Raw genomic sequence first — 16,994 nt, forward strand, 5'->3', positions numbered from 1 at the left:
TCAGTTCGCTTCTGTGTCCCCTTGTGGCAGGTCGTGTGCTTCGGTCTGTCGGCAACCTCTCGGTTCTGTCGCTCATACGCCCCGTGGGCCAGCTTTCCGTTGGAGATTCGAAAGTGCGGCAAAAGGCGTTGCCGTTGCCTGGCGGAGGTAAGGATTGATTGTGCGATTATTGTCACCACTCTATGAACCTGGGAGCGGGTAATTCGCCCCTCTAATCTCTGACCAAATTTATTATTTATCCGCAAGTGTCAAGTGTTGTGCGTATAGGCCCACACTATGCGTCTTGTTTTTGGGCTGCCGAAAGGCATTAACATGAATGTTTCATTTCATTACCCTCTATTTTTGTCCTGGTAAATATGTTATGGCAAAGGACGGACGAGAACAGATATATCCACTTTGCACATGGCATTTTTATGAGGCGCCTCAAGTGTGTGTATTCCACTCGGCCGATGGCGGAAAGTTATCTCAGCTCCCAGCTCCCGGTCTGGTCTGGTCTCTGTCTCAGCTAAAGTTTTTCGAATTTCCCAAGAAATATATATATTCTTTTTGTTTTTTTGTGTCACACAGCAAGCAAATAAATAGTAATGTAAACAAAAGGCAGTAAGCAAATAGAGAGAGCTTAAAGAATAATACAGAGTTAATAAATAAAAATAAATTCCGACTGAAATAAGCTGGCTTAAAATGCAAGGAATTGGCAAAGGTTTAAACAATTAGTTAAACCTTTACTTTTTTTACTAAATATACCAAAATATCCCCTTCCATATCTAACTTACGCTTGGATAGTCAACAAAATTGTTCTCAAAAACCATAATATTCAACTCAAGCTAAAGATTATCTCTCTAGTATCCTTAATGGCTTCTTGTGCCCTCATGTCTCATACATTTCTAAGGAGGATACGCTTTGGGAATATCATTATCATCATCATTGTGCAAGCGACTGCAAATGCAACTTTTGCCTTCTCTGAATGCCTGAATGCCAGTTATCCCATTGTCCTTGGAACGGCCATTCGATAGGCAATGGGAGGGGAAGGGTGGTGTGGTTTAGCCACCCACCAATATCTGCCACATATTTGCACTTCCCCAGCTTCCAGCTCCCATCTCTTGCACTTCTTTACACACAATTGCCGGGCTCTCTGTCAGCGTTTTGATAATCAGCTGCAATTTGCTGCCACCTGACAATGCAGCAGCATCACCCAGAGTCCCTGCCCGACTGATTGGGCCAAAATGTTGGATGCGAAAAACTGCATAATGCCAAACCAATCAGCCGTGTGTGTGCGGGGACTGGAAATTGCAGTGGGTAGCGAGTGGAAAATGTTGCTGCTCTTCTTCGGGAAAGCGCAGGAAAGGCAGCCAGGCGTTGGCCGCATCATGGAAAATTCATGACAGGCGCCAAGTGCTGAGTGATTCCTGGCCGCCACCTGTCCGTCTTGAAAAGGAATCTCCGTGTGCATGAATAATGCAGTTCTGCCAAGGAATATTGTATATAGAAGATATCATCAGCTAGGACAATGTTTGGTTGTTGGACCATTATCTGCTCTCCGGCTGTGTAGATGACCCAGAGAAGACCCCAAGGTGTGCAACAGTTAACAGTCCAACATCTAATTTAATTGCCGCAAGTTGAGCTCCGGGCTTAAGGTCAACGCTTCTCGTTTTTTTTCGTTCTTGGGCTTCGAGCTATGCTCCTCGGCTTTGCAGCACCGACAACATGGGGGAGCATTAACCTCCTGATAGGACAGAGGGGCCATGGCGCAAAGGGGATTTGCCACCAAAAGCATCGTAAAACCCTGCGTATCAAATTATCGTTAGATTTATTGCCTACCAGCAAGGCAGTTGAATGTCTTTTTATGGGTTCAAAAGTAAAGGCGAAAGTTGGCCCAAAACAAGTGTCGAGTGCACAAATAGCATTTGGATTATACGATTTATTTTAAGGCCAAGCCAAGTTGGGGGTATTACTAAAACAAACTTAAAGAGAGAAATTTAAGTAATAGCACCTCCATTTCCCAGAACTTTGGCTTACGAAATACCTTGAGGTATTGCTGAAAGGTCCTGGAAAAAATATGAGAAATATGGTTTGTGTTTCTTTTCCCGCTTCAGCCTTGCCCCACCGAAAAGTTTCTTGTTTCTTTCACAACAACTTTTCCTGTTGCTACTTGTTGGTAACCATTAATTTATGATGATTGCGCGAAGAAAACTTAGGACCGCCAGGGCAAACTTTTCACTGGTTTTCCCCTTTTATCTATGTACATAGGACCCTGTTGCGGTTACTCGGGGTTTCCTTACGAATTAACACATTTTGGTGATTTTTGCTAAATCAATGCGCGTTGAAAGTCTTCTCGGGGGGTGTTTGTTAAATGAAAATGTTATTAAATTCATTTTGGTGTGAAAACTGGAAGGAAAGTGATTAAGATAGGTGTTCATTTTGGAATAAAAACTATAAGAGACTAGAATAGAGTGCTTCACAGCTCAGAGAGCAAAGAAAACGTATAGGTTTACTTATTTTATTCGTTTTTTTCTCCCCGTTTCAAGTATTCCCCAAAGAATTCTCTCTCGTTTTGGTTAAACTAACGTGCCAAATGCCACACGACCTTAAATACTGACCCAAAAATAACTAGCACATAGTTGTGTCTGCAGTTAAAATTGTATCTATATCGGTAGACTGAAGTTTTCCCTTAAAACCTCCTTAAAACCCCCTTAGAACCCCCTTAGAACACCCTTAAAACCCCCTTAGAACCCCCTTAGAACCCCCTTAGAACCCCCTTAGAACCCCCTTAAAACCCCCTTAGAAACCCCGTTTTGAAAGTGCAGAGGCATCTGTGTGAAAACATCCAGATAATGCAAAGCAAAACAATGCAAACAGCTCGGCTTGGGGGCGTTGTCGTGTGCTGCCCGAACTTTGGGGACAATGGGGACACTGGGTGGAGGCAGAGGGTGCCAGTATCCCGGGCAGACAGCTCTCTTAGCACTTGAGACGTTGTCAGACAGACAGCTTAAGCTATACTATTAGTTAAATCTCAAAAGAAAAAAATAGCAGGCAGGCAAAGGATGTGCCTGCTATCAAAGAAATATTTATTTTGTATAATATATTCATGGGAATTTTAGTGCTTCCTGTCAGCCGAGACTCGGTGTACTCTATGTACAGTAAAACTATGGTTTTTATTGTCCTCTGTAGCACGTGCCTCCTGAGTTATGGCTAAAGCATCTTCTTTTGGCCCAAAACTGTGTCGCTTCGAATTCATATTTCTCTGGCCCAACTGTCGCATAATTCACTAGAGTCGTCCAAGTTCTGCTACCAAAAACATCAAGCCAAAAACTTTGCCAAGTTAGCAATGCAGCTGCAGCTTACTGCCAAAATCATAGCTGGATTTGTCTAATTAAAATTTGGCCTGAACAGTGGTACAATGTTTAGTGGGGAATGAATATTTGGCAATAATAGTTGTATATCAAAATAAATAAACAAATAAACTTAGCAATAATGGTTTTATATCAAAAGGAAATTTACACTTTTTAACTGCAATTTTAAACAAAATGATTTGCAAGCTTTAATTTATTGAAAATATATTAATAAGTATTTTTTACAGGTGATCCATAAATAAAGTTTATGTTTTCCTTACTAAAAATGTTGTATTTCGAAGCTTGATTTTATTTAAAATATTTTTAAAGCAAATCCCATTGAAGATCTTTGTAAGAAAAATACATTGTAAATAAATTTATAAGCTTTATAAATATCATCTCACTTCTAGCGATATGGAACTACTGTGCCACATTGTCCCTTATCCCCGTCACTGTCATTAGAGCCATCCGCCCGCACCCGCTGGCAAGTTAGTGGTCAGTTATGATAAGCTGGCATGGCCAATGGCCCTGCGGAGCGCATAAATGTAATTTGGAATCTCTGGCTACAGAAGCGAATGTCGATTAGCAGGGATGACAATGTGGCCAAGTTCGCAGATAAAGCAGGATCCTTGGATCCTGCAAATAACAAATGTTAAATCTGTTTCTGAATAACAAAGCTATATCCCCAAGTGCTTTTATAACCATTTAAACTTTTATTTATTATATTTATTTATATTTATTTATACTTATTTACATTTAGTTATATTTATTTATTATTTTTCATATTTATTTACATTTATTTATATTTTCTTACTAATTTTTATTATAATTTCAGTTAGAAGTTTGCAACGCAGTGAAGGAGACATTTTCGACCCTATAAAGTTTATATATTCTTGATCAGCATCAACAGCCGAGTCGATCTAGCTTACCGTATGTCCGTCTGTCTGTTTCCACACAAACTAGTTTCTTTATAATGTCAAAGTAGTATCTCTAGGAGAAGGGCTAAAGGAAAGTTCCACATTAATCGTATCAAAATCTTGAGCTCCGATTCATTTTTTTCCGATTCCGATACCGATTCTCATCGGATTAGGCTTAGCTATATATCCAGCTGCAATCCGACTCACCTTGTTTGGCCACGAAAAGGAACTGGCACGCATTATGGCCTTCAGCTTTGACGCTTGACTTGCTTTTGACGTCTCCCGGACGTTCTCACTCCTCCCCCTGTGTGTTTTCCGGGTAAACCGAGACTGCTTTTCTCCTCTGACCTTGTCCGGAACAGCCGGTTGTTGGCAAGTGCCGGGCTTCTGGGTAACTGGCAACAATGTCCTGGCATCGGGCTTGACAGTTAGTCAGTGTCAGGCTCTGATATTTCTCGGCCCCAGTCTTCAGATCCTTTGATTTATAGGCCCCTTTGCATATGAAGCCGCCACGCAAGGACACACAGTCACGTACATAGGTTTCGGGCGGACGTAATCGAAGGTTGTGCGGGCCGGGCCAAAAACCAACTCCAGATAGGCCAGACAGTCAGGCATCTGAGCCCCTATTTATGGCGCCGCACACTGGCCAAATAATCTTGTTCCAAAATTATTCAAAATATAATTAGGACACAATTTTGGCTTGAGGGAAAGTGCGGCGTCTGTGGGATTTTATTAAACAAGGCTAAGACTTCAACTTTATTTGATATTTTTCCCAGCTAAGATCTACAATTAGTTCAGCTTCTACTTGAAGCCAGAGGCCAACTCGTTTGCCAAAGTTGTAAAGAGCGTAATTTTCACGTTGACAGAATTTTCCCCATATTTTCTTTATAGCTCGACAGCCGGAGCGGGGGTACTGACGTCAAAGACCTCCTCACGATGTCCGGATACAGACGGCTAAGAGACCATGAAGCGGCCGTAAAATTAAAGTCCCGCTGGACTGTCCGAGTTAAAACCGTTGAAACTAATTGATGAGGCCATTAGGTCAAGGAGCAGTCAGTGCATAAAGATGAAAAAATTAATTAAAAAATCAAAAGTAAGGGTATTCGAAGGGAGAGTGAATGGCGGTGAAGGGAAAAACTCTGACTCATGTCGGAGGGGATGCAGCCAAGGCTCTTTGTCAGCCTGATAAATGACATGTTATTGAGTGACGTTGAGCTGTTCCAGAACAAGACTGGAGGAGGCCCACCCACTTGGGGGAAATGGAAACTGAAAGTCGCAAACTTGAGTTGGAAACTCGGAAAATCCCAGCTTCAAAGTAAACACGCTCCTGTGTTTACCCTGTAAATCGGTTATTAAAACTCACCAACAAATCATATCAAACGATGATGAAATTTAAGTTGTAGCTTTCAGCTGCGTGTGTTCTGTGTGGTTTTTTTTTGGAAATTTATGGGGAAATTGTGTGGAAATGGTAACCAATTCGAGGCCGCACTTCTGCCCATTTTTCATTCCTTTCGCAGGCAGCAGAGCGTCAAATCCTTGAGGCTGGCCCTCCTTTTTCTCGGATGTGTTAAACCTTTTCTTTTCTCTGAATTTGTGATGCCTTTTAACTTTTTTCCCCCCAAGACAGAAAACTAAAATACCAGAAAAAAAAATAGAGAAAATGTAAGAAAACATAGACTTTTGTCTAGTTTTCGCAATTTATGCGAAGCCTCATTTCTTGTCCTCGCATAAATCTAAATAAAATAGAATAACGATGAGAGGGTCACAGGGTTTTAAAGAAGAAAAAACGGAGAAAATATAAGGTTGAACTATGGCGGTTTAAAAGTAAATAAATTATTTGTTTTTCAAGAGAATCTTTCTCAGGACTAACCTGGTAGGTTCAGTGATTGATGGAAACATCAGCAGGAAAACAGTCAAGTGGAGTGCATGCCACAAGTGAGTGGAGTTCAGCCACGGTGTCTCTGCCACGAGACCCTCTGGGCACAATCTGACAGCTGCTAAATGCTAAAAAATTTGATTGCTAAAAGATTGATTCGATTTATTATTAAAAATGCAATTAAAATAGAACAAACTATAAAGCAACATGATTTAAGCAGATCTTTCTTGCAGGACTTACAGTCACATATCCTTTGCAACTGTCCTCGTTTGATTGCTTTCTAGATAAATCACACTTTCTACCACTTTAATACCAATTAATTATTTAATTAATTTTTCAACATTACGCCATTTATTGATTCTTTTTCCATGACCTGTGCGTTGGTTGCGAGGAGGGAATAAGCAAAGGCAACATTTTAACAAAAGGTAAAGGCTCTTAAGGCCTTGCTTGAGTTCCATAATTGAATATATTATAAAAATATTATTTTTTATTAAATATATCTTAAAAAATATAATTTTTATCTCCTCCAATTCCTGGGCTGTATGTCGAATTCACAGAGATTGTGGCTGCTTCCGCCAGGATGGTCAGAGGCTGCTTTTCCAACAATTCACTGCAAGTCCAGCACAAAAAATAATACATACACACATATATATATTTGTACATGCAACATCGGGCTTTGGGGGCTGACCTAGATATAACTTTCCGGCGGAAAATGCCAGGCCAGGTGGGTAGCTGCCCTTAAATGCGGAATTGCAACTGGGATTTAATGCATTTAAATGGAAAGTAATGGAAATTGAAATAGAATATGCCACTCTGATTTTCCATGGAACATACATTCTCAAATTATTTAATGACAAATGATAGCGCAAAGGAAAAACAATGTATACCATACATATACCCATTTTTTCCCCCAGTTCATCTGGCATAATTATCATTTAGCGAACAATGCCTAAGCATTCCCGCTCAACTCGTTAATCACTGCGAAATGTGGGCCATACACGCCGTAGAGATAGCCCAGCCCGAAGAAGGGGATATGTATGTAGATTCCGTGACCTCCCGGCTGGAACTTAATTAAAGAGAGCAGGCGTGGGACCCACTTGGAGGGAGGTTGCCTTATTCCCCGCCTACTTGGAGCCGCCGGAAATGCCGCCTCTTTATTTACGCTTCCGCTTCGGCGCCCCCAAAAGGGACGCCAGCTGAAAGCCACTGAAGAGCAAGGCCAGAGCTCGGCAAAGTTAAATGAAAAGCGAGGGAAAACTAAACAAATAAAATGACATAAAACTGTGAAAGAGTCGCTGGGCGGGGGCGGCACTTTCCTTCGCCAAAATGATGTCAACAGAGCCAAGAACAACTAAATCTCTGAAAATCAGCATTAAAATGTGTCACAAAATGACACACAACTAAGGTTAAATGGGGATCCGCCAGGACTGGGCGAGGGACATCAACGAGCAGCTGCAAATTTAAATGCAAATTTTTTCGGTCAGTCGGACACGTACGCAGCCAAAGATTGCAATTTTCGTATACCTATATATCCAGGGCTGTGGGGCTTAAAGGGTATATATACTGCGATGGCACAAAATAAATATATAATAATAAAAAAACAAGAAAGGAAGCTAACTTCGGCACGCCGAAGTTTGTATACCCTTGCAGATATTATTTCATTGCATTTTACCTATACTTATTATGTTGAGAGTGTGACAGTTACAGTTTTACATTCCCAGTTTTACATTTTCCCTACACCTACCGATCGGTATATATGGCAGCTATATGATATAGTTGTCCGATTTTTATAAAATTTATACCAAAATTCTGATCTAATAAAATAAGCTTATATCTCAGAGTAGATAAAAATAGTTTGAAAAAAAACGAAGTTATAATTTATTTTCTATTAATTTCCTGATCGTTCCTATGGCAGCTATATGATATAGTCGTCCGATTTTCATAAAATTTTTACCAAAATTCAGAAATAATATAAAACGATCATATGTAAAAAATAGTGCACATATGTTGAAAAACAGCCAAGTTATAATTTTTTTTCTAAAAATTTATCGAACATTTGTATGGCAGCTATATGATATAGTCGTCCGATCCGGCCCGTTCCAAAATATATAGCAGTGAGAGCATATAGGAGACTATATGCAAAGTTTCATTCAGATAGCTTTTAAACTGAGGGACTAGTTTGCGTAGAAACAGACAGACAGACAGACGGACAGACGGACAGACGGACAGACGGACAGACGGACAGACAGACAGACAGACAGATAGACAGACGGACAGACGGACATGGCTAGATCGACTCGGCTGTTGATGCTGATCAAGAATATATATACTTTATAGGGTCGGAAAGGTCTCCTTCACTGCGTTGCAAACTTCTGACTGAAATTATAATACCCTGCAAGGGTATAAAAATATATAAGTATATATATATATATATATATATATAAATGGGAACGAATCTTTGTGATAATGAATACAAACTTGTTGTGTTAGTTTTTATAAAGTTTACAAATCTGCACACTTAATTTAACATGTAAAAGTATAAACTGTGGCAATTTTTGACAATTTTAAAAATGTAACCCTTTTTTTTGGGCTAATAAAAAATTTAGATTCTATTAAAATTAGTCTATTGTTTCCTTGTTCTTTACAAATTTAATCTATAATTTTTTTAAATTTTAAAAATTTGAGTAAAATTGGTTTCTGTATAAATTTATTCCTTGAAAATTTTTATTCGTTTAAACTATATACACTTAATTTTGAAAAGTTATCAAAAAGTTAAAAAAAAAAAAACGGAAAATTTTATTATATACAAAATCCAAAAAGAGACAACTGAATTCTCTTGAACCCTCTAATTACCCACTGGGCTCCTCTTCCACATGTTCTGGCGGTACACATCCACTTCCTCCTTTCGCTGAGACCGAGTTGCCGCCCAATCCTCGAGGGTTGGACCCTCCACGAAAACGGCACCCAGGTGAGCCTCTGCTTTGGATCCCGGCGGTCTGTGGCACATTACTCCTATGTCCTCCACCCGCACGGGTCCATCGAACTTGGCCAGGAAGTAGCGCACATGCCAGCCCTCGCCCTGCCTTCCGGCCTGCTGGGGCAGCTTGGCGTGGACTATGCCCGGGGGCAGGGGCTCCTCCACCGGGTAGAGAACGCAACGATGTGGCGCCAGAGTCCATCCATTGTGCTCCCTGCAGACCAGGTACAGCTCCTCCTTCAGCCGATCGTTTCTACGCAGCGGCGTCACCCGGACAACCATTTCGAAAACGTGGTCCTCACTGCCGGCTCCTCCGAATTTATAGGCATAGCCCAGCAGGAGGACGCCCCGGGTCAGCGTAAAGTCCGTGACAAAGAGCCGGAAGGCTCGCTCGTAGTTGGCCACGAGAAGCGAACAGCTGCCCGAAAAGGCCGTCTCGAAGTCGTGCACTGCGTTCTTGTCCAGCGGCACCGACGGCTGCAGCGACTGCCGCGACAGATTGAAGAAGGAGCGCCCGGAATCCGAGGCACCGCAGTCATAGCTCCGTCGACCGGAACCCACGCAAAAGTCCGTGTAGAAGGGCAGCGATCGGTAGGGATGTGTGGCCAGAGCGGGCCAAATGCGGGCCCACCAGGCCTCATTCCGGGCCAGAAAGGCGGAGTTGGTCTGCTCATCGCCGCGGGAGTTCTTGATGTTATAGCCGTAGGTGCGAAGGGTCTCAAAGGACCAGCCGGGTGCAAAGATTCCCGCCGAGAAGCCCATTCCAGCTATTTTGTCCATACTCTCCATGGTGTGGAAGCCGCCCTTCCTGCTCCTGCCGAAGACATCCAGGCCCATGAAGACGCGACGCCGCTGGGAGCCCTCCTGCTCCACCTGCCGGGCACTGCGATCCAAGTGCTGGTCGCTCCAGGCGTAGTTGATCAGCGTTCCATGGCTGCGGCGGAAGAACTCGGCATTGCGTGCGTTCAGCTCGTTCTGCCAGTTGAGATCTCCGCTCTCGGTGACGCTGTCGTACCAGAAGACGCGCCCATGTGGCACACGCGACTCCGTGTTGCTGGTCAGTTCCCGCACAAAGCGACTGTGGAGCGAGGGGGAAGAGTATTCTACCTCATTTAACCCTCATCCTTGTCCGTAATGATACTCACTACAAGTTGGGCATGTTCCGCTGGGGCACCGTTACCTCCACGTTGACCAGCCATCCCTCAAAGCCAAAGTGCAGGCACAGGCGGGTAAGGGCCGCCACCGTTCGGCTCACACTCTCCTCGCTGGCCAGGACCTCGTCCAGGGGTCCGGGAGCCTCCACTATGAAAGTGCCCAGCACCGGAACACCATGGCGATGGGCGGCATTCAGCCAGCCGCTGGGCGGAATGGTCACGTAGTTGTGGCTGAAGTAGCAGAAGTAGTCCACGGCCGACCAGTGCTGGAATCTGTAGTCGTCGTACTTCTCCGAGCTGTGAAAGTGCCTGGAGGAATCAGAAGAAGTGTTAGGTTTCTTGATCGAAATCTCTAGGTGTGGTACCGATCCTCCAGGTAGTTGCCCATCATGTCGTGGCAGACGAGCAGCTCCCTGCGGTTCTCCTCGGTCACCGGGCGCCGGGGGCTGTACAGCAAGTCCGCCTGCCGGCCCAAATAGACCGCCTCCGAGCGCACACTGGTGTCCAGCGGCTGGACGAAGCGCCTCCAGTCGATATTCCTGCTCCGCACTTGGAACCCCAGCAGCTGGCGGTTGTCCTTGATGGCCTCCGCCTCTAGTTGGGCTGCAAGGGAGGGGCTGGTTAACGGAGTCTGGCGACCGAACATTTTCTCCGGCGGCTGCTGTGGGCTGTCTGACTTCCCAATGCGCAGTGCAAAATGCAAAATCTCTAGGTTTTTCTATTGAAAAGAGTTATCTCTGGTCTCGTTATATCTTGAAATGTGGTGGGTGGGCGGGCTGAAGGCCGTTTGTACAGAGCAAAATAATAAAGGCATTCAAATTTAAAACTCTTTTCTGTTGCATTTTTTCAAGGGACTTTAAGAAAAGTTTAAAAACAAATTTTAAAAAATGTCTTTAAAAACATCTCAAATAGTTAAAAAAAAATCAATTAATGGAAAATAAAAACAAGAAAGGAAGCTAACTTCGGCACGCCGAAGTTTGTATACCCTTGCAGATATTATTTCATGACATTTTACCTATACTTATTATGTTTACAGTTTGACAGTTACAGTTTTGCATTTCCAGCTTTACATTTTCCCTACATCTACCGATCGTTTATATGGCAGCTATATGATATAGTTGTTCGATTATTTTGAAATTTATACCAAAATTCTAGAATAATAAAATAAGCTTATATCCCGAAGTAGATGAAAATACGTTGAAAAACAACGAATCTATAATTTTTTTTCTATTAATTTCCCGATCGTTCCTATGGCAGCTATATGATATAGTCGTCCGATTTTCATAAAATTTTTACCAAAATTCCGAAATAATATAAAGTGGCCATATCTAAAAAATGGTGCAAAAATGTTAAAAAACAGCAAAGTTATAATTATTTTTCTAAAAATATATCGAACATTTGTATGGCAGCTATATGATATAGTCGTCCGATCCGGCCCGTTCCGACATATATAGCAGTGAGAGCATATAGAAGACTATATGCAAAGTTTCATTGAGATAGCTTTAAAACTGAGGGACTAGTTTGCGTAGAAACGGACAGACGGACAGACGGACAGACGGACATGGCTAGATCGACTCGGCTGTTGATGCTGATCAAGAATATATATACTGCGTTGCAAACTTCTGACTAAAATTATAATACCCTGCAAGGGTATAAAAATTAGATTTTGTCAAAATATATATTATATTTTATTTGTATTATTATATTTTAAAGTTAAAAAAAAAATTTCAAAACATTTCTTTAAATAATTTTTAAATATGTAAAAAGAAATTTAAATTACTTTTTTGAACAATTTCAAATAATTAAAAACAAAAAAATTGATATAAATTTAAAAAATGCAATTAATTGTAATATTTAACACAAATAATTTTAAAAAAAATTTAACAATTTTAACTTTTTTTTTTAATATTTTAATTATTAAAAAATATCAATTCATTAAAAAAAAATTCAAATAGTTAAAAATATGTTTAATATTTTAATTAATACTTTTAATAAAAAAAAAATCAAATAATTTTATGAAATTTTTAAATAATTAAAAAAAATTTCAACTAATTTTTAATACAATTTTCAAATCATTTTTTAAGTAAATCTAAAAAAAATAATAATAATTTAAAAATATATCGACGCATTTTCGCGAAAGTATCGTATGTCGAAAAATCCAATTTTACAGGAGAAGCTTTTTTGTGCTTTAATCTCTTAGGAAGCACTATAGAAAAGACAAAATTGAAACTTAATTTTTATCGGAACTATAGGGTTTTCAGTTATAATATTTCACAGGGTAGTGAGACATTAGGTGCCTAACAATTTTGCATTAAAATCTCAATTTCGAAAAAAAGCGACATACGATACTTTCGCAAAAATGCGTCGATATGTCTACCTTAATTTTTTTATTACTTAATTAAATTAATTTAAAAAAAAACTTAAATTAACTGACCAGCCTCAACCTGTTGTTCTTTTTAATCTCTTGGTATTTTAGGCTTTTCGATACATAAGATTTCGAAGGGTAGAAACTGGAAAATCCACTATAGGGTATCAGGGGGTTCAAGTATGAGAAAAACATGAATATGAGCGCAGGTTTAGAACTTGACTAACTTAGTCACCAATTTTGGGGTGGGAATCCCGGATCTGATAATAATAATAATAATATTGTATGTTTGGAAGTAAACAAAAAATAATAATTATAAAAGTAAAAGATAGATAGACTTACGGCACTCACAAATACTTTCTTCCTGGCATATTATGGATCTTTGGCTGGCGTTCTTCCACGACTCATTGGCCGGCTCCTCTGCTTCCGCCGCCACCAAGTTGCCGGCATTGTCGGTATTTCCGCCTTGACCTTTCAGTTGTTCCCCCAAAGTCAGGTGTTCATTAGCCTGAGCTTGTTCCATGTTAGGTTTGTTGACTATTAAGTACTAATTTATAATTAAAAACTGACACACATTTAGTTGAATCGCCAAACGATACGCGATTCCAGGGAATTTACAAATTGAATCAGCTGACTTACAGTGTTACCCATTCAGCGCCAGTGCTGCCAGTCAGCATTAACCTTTTGAATTTTAAATTTATTTTATTTTTGAATTTCCCTCTCATTTTTTCAGCCCAAAAAGGCTTTATAAATGCGGAATGCAACCAAAAAACACATAAATTAACAACAAGCCGAAAAGGGGAGAAGAAAGCAGGCAAAAAGGCTGTAAAACGACCAAAAACCAAACAGGAAATCGCAGCCACCTGATCAGCAAGCAGAAAACCATATAGACAAAAAGCTACACTCATTTTTCAATTGTAAATTGAACTATTTAAGGGCCTTAAGCTAGTAACAAAATGCCAGCGGGTCGAGTAGCTGGCAAAGCCGGCTACTCCAATCACTACTACAATGGTGAGTGCCTCGATTAAATCATATTTTTTAAGAAACAAAATTAAAATTAACTGTAATTAAAACTCTTGCCAGGACGCTCGTACGTGGGAATCAATGAAGAAATCATGTGGGTGAGCATTGGAATGGGCGTGACCATTGTCCTGCTCATCACGATCGCTCTGTGCTATATCGCCCGGGAGAAGTGTCAGAAGCGCCAAAGGGAGTACTATGTGACCGCATAGTTGTTATACGCGGCCTGCCACACGACGGGCGGCATCGGAATTATGAAGGAAAATCCCGAGGAAAGGCCATGGAAGCAGGTTACCCTTGAAAAGCACTGCAGCCTGGCCATGGAAACAGGGGGAATTCCCGAGATTCCGCGAGGAGGAGAAGGTTTGGGCGAAAGGAATGTGAATGGGGAGGGAGAAGGAGAAGGAGAAGGGGCTGCGGAAGCACAAGAAGCACACGAAGGAGGCGGAGGTGGAGGACAGGCAGCCATCACCATCATGCATTGGACTGCGGTTGACATCTGTGGAGCCCGCAGCTGGGGCTGAAAAGCCACCCACGAAACCACGAAAGCACTAAGCCACCAAACCGCCACCAACCAACCACCCCACCAGTCACAAGTCCCACAAACTTATTATGATAACGCACCACATTGTTGCCCAAGGCAGCTGAACATTTTGCGTAGATCTTTTTTTTTTTTTGTGTAGCCAATGAACTCGTTGTAAGCATATTAAGTATATAGAAAACGTTACTCTAAACAACCATGTTACAGAATTTGCCAAAATATATTAATATACTAAATGCCTTGGTGGATTAATTTATTCGGATTTTTAGCTCTTTCAAAAGGTAACGGAAAAAAAATCGATGTTCGGTCAATGAGCGATAACCGATTAATGCCGCCTATAAATTCACCAATTTTCAACCATCTGGCAGCCCTTTTGCATCTGCTGCTTGGGCAGCACTGGTCTCCCGTCAAATTCGAACGAATAAATGTTTATAAATGCAACAAAATGAACTTAATTATGTATTTACTGGGTTTGTGAAATTTGACCTTTGGATATATTAAAAAAAGGCTTTCAAAATACCTATTTTCACAGTTTTTTTTCTCAGCCATAACTAAGCCAAAAATGCATTAAATTTATTGGGAATGTGAGAGATTTTTTAAGTTTTGTTTTTTCCAAAAATTTTACAATATATATGTATTTTTTTTTTTAATTTTATAACGGGTTAAAATGTTCGAAAATTGCCAGAACAATAAAATTTATAAGTTACAATTTATTATTGGTACAAGAAGGCTCCTGATTGGTTAGTGCGGCGGCCATTAAAATTTTCGAACTTAGAGATGGACAAAAACAGTTAATCGCCAAACACTTGCTGCTGCTGGGCTCCTTGCTTCTGTTCCTTTCCAATTTCAATTTGGACATTTTTAGTACAAATTCATACATTTCTGGGAGTCAAGTAACTGGCGAACAGAACCAGCAGAAGGTGGATTTACTCTAGTGCAAACGACATTTTCTCTCAATGACAACGAGCTTGAGTTGCTGGCTAGCACAGAGCGAGAGATCGGATATGAGTTATATTAATGGTTTGAGTCCATTCTCTAAGCAGTGCGATTTCGGCTTTGAGTGAAAATTTCGTTTTCACCAATGTAAATCCACCTCCTGCTGATTCTGTTCGCCTGGTACTTGACTCCCAGAAATGTATGAATTTGTACTGAAAATGTCCAAATTGAAACCTTGTTGTTTCTACAACAATAAAAACAATATTCCTACAATAAATGCATTTAAGAACAACAACAGTTGTTCTTTTTCATTGGGTCTTTGAGTTATTTTAATCGTTGCGCTCAAAGAATCAGCGAGCTGATCTATGCAATGAGTGAGAAATGTTGCATTTGAGTAAAAACAATGCTGTGTACTCATTTCGGCTCTCTAAATCCCCGAAGGCCGTAACTGGCGAACAAAGAGAAGGAGAGCGAAGACCGTAGCTGACGTGCTGCTCTGTGAATCCATTGAGTCAAAGAGTTATGGTAACCGCTGCTCTCCCGCTTTCGTAAATGGTCCGTCTCTCCGTTTCGAACAACTTTCGAACTCAGAGTGGCGAGGGGTGAAAGCAATGAGTGGAAGTATTAACATTGAGTGAAAATATTGATTTGCACCAATGTAAATCCACCTCCTGCTGATTCTGTTCGCCTGGTACTGACTCCCAGAAATGTATGAATTTGTACTGAAAATGTCCAATTTGAAATCTTATTGTTTCTACAACAATAACAACAATATTCCTACAATAAATGCATTTAACAACAACAACAGTTGTTTTTTTTTCATTGGGTCTTTGAGTTATTTTAATCATTGCGCTCAAAGATTCAGCGAGCTGATCTATGCAATGAGTGAAATATGTTGCATTTGAGTAAAAACAATGCTGTGCACTCATTTCGGCTCTCTAAATCCCCGAAGGCCGTAGCTGGCGAACAAAGAGAAGGAGAGCGAAGACCGTAGCTGACGTGCTGCTCTGTGAATCCATTGAGTCAAAGAGTTATGGTAACCGCTGCTCTCCCGCTTTCGTAAATGGTCCGTCTCTCCGTTTCGAACAACTTTCGTACACAGAGTTTCGAAGAGTAAAAACAATGAGTGGAAGTATTAACATTGAGTGAAAATATTGATTTGCTCCAATGTAAATCCACCTCCTGCTGATTCTGTTCGCCTGGTACTTGACTCCCAGAAATGTATGAATTTGTACTGAAAATGTCCAAATTGAAACCTTGTTGTTTCTACAACAATAACAACAATATTCCTACAATAAATGCATTTAACAACAACAACAGTTGTTTTTTTCCATTGGGTCTTTGAGTTATTTTAATCGTTGCGCTCAAAGAATCAGCGAGCTGATCTATGCAATGAGTGAGAAATGTTGCATTTGAGTAAAAACAATGCTGTGCACTCATTTCGGCTCTCTAAATCCCCGAAGGCCGTAACTGGCGAACAAAGAGAAGGAGAGCGAAGACCGTAGCTGACGTGCTGCTCTGTGAATCCATTGAGTCAAAGAGTTATGGTAACCGCTGCTCTCCCGCTTTCGTAAATGGTCCGTCTCTCCGTTTCGAACAACTTTCGAACTCAGAGTGGCGAGGAGTGAAAGCAATGAGTGGAAGTATTAACATTGAGTGAAAATATTGATTTGCACCAATGTAAATCCACCTCCTGCTGATTCTGTTCGCCTGGTACTTGACTCCCAGAAATGTATGAATTTGTACTGAAAATGTCCAAATGGAAACCTTGTTGTTTCTACAACAATAACAACAATATTCCTACAATAAATGCATTTAACAACAACAACAGTTGTTCGTTTTCATTGCGTCTTTGAGTTATTTTAATCGTTGCTCTCAA

The 16,994-nt window shown here is 40.7% G+C and overlaps 2 protein-coding genes across 5 annotated transcripts; one reads left to right on the forward strand and one right to left on the reverse strand.

Annotated features, from left to right (window-relative positions):
• The first annotated feature begins 42 nt into the window (after positions 1–42).
• LOC108083567 (uncharacterized) lies at positions 43–13,991 on the forward strand. 2 transcript variants are annotated; one of them, XM_017179423.3, is made up of 3 exons: positions 43–147; positions 13,352–13,629; positions 13,702–13,991. In XM_017179423.3, the coding sequence occupies exons 2-3, from the start codon at positions 13,575–13,577 to the stop codon at positions 13,848–13,850; spliced, it is 204 nt and encodes a 67-aa protein (XP_017034912.1). In that variant the 5' UTR covers positions 43–147; positions 13,352–13,574; the 3' UTR covers positions 13,851–13,991. The 2 variants fall into 2 exon arrangements, with proteins under 2 accessions (XP_017034912.1, XP_070144231.1); XM_070288130.1 differs by lacking the exon at positions 43–147 and adding an exon at positions 8,974–9,090.
• ENGase (cytosolic endo-beta-N-acetylglucosaminidase) lies at positions 8,968–13,230 on the reverse strand. 3 transcript variants are annotated; one of them, XM_017179421.3, is made up of 4 exons: positions 12,970–13,230; positions 10,619–10,856; positions 10,245–10,562; positions 8,968–10,177 (listed from the first exon to the last, which is right to left on the reverse strand). In XM_017179421.3, the coding sequence occupies exons 1-4, from the start codon at positions 13,139–13,141 to the stop codon at positions 8,968–8,970; spliced, it is 1,938 nt and encodes a 645-aa protein (XP_017034910.1). In that variant the 5' UTR covers positions 13,142–13,230. The 3 variants fall into 3 exon arrangements, with proteins under 3 accessions (XP_017034910.1, XP_017034909.1, XP_017034911.1); XM_017179420.3 differs by having other exon boundaries at positions 12,961–13,230; XM_017179422.3 differs by lacking the exon at positions 12,970–13,230 and having other exon boundaries at positions 10,619–10,995.
• Positions 13,992–16,994: the final 3,003 nt, after the last annotated feature.

The sequence above is a fragment of the Drosophila kikkawai genome, chromosome X (assembly GCF_030179895.1).
Source record: "Drosophila kikkawai strain 14028-0561.14 chromosome X, DkikHiC1v2, whole genome shotgun sequence".
NCBI classification, from domain to species: Eukaryota; Metazoa; Arthropoda; class Insecta; order Diptera; family Drosophilidae; genus Drosophila; species Drosophila kikkawai.

Bases quoted from the DNA above. Each gene is read 5' to 3' on its own strand.
- LOC108083567 (XM_017179423.3), top strand. From the start codon at position 13,575: ATGCCAGCGGGTCGAGTAGCTGGCAAAGCCGGCTACTCCAATCACTAC. The intron at 13,630-13,701 runs GTGAGTGCCTCG...AACTCTTGCCAG, and splicing joins CTCCAATCACTACTACAATG to GACGCTCGTACGTGGGAATC.
- ENGase (XM_017179420.3), bottom strand. From the start codon at position 13,141: ATGGAACAAGCTCAGGCTAATGAACACCTGACTTTGGGGGAACAACTG. The intron at 10,857-12,960 runs GTAAGTCTATCT...CCTCCCTTGCAG, and splicing joins AGAAAGTATTTGTGAGTGCC to CCCAACTAGAGGCGGAGGCC. The intron at 10,563-10,618 runs GTACCACACCTA...TGATTCCTCCAG, and splicing joins GGCAACTACCTGGAGGATCG to GCACTTTCACAGCTCGGAGA.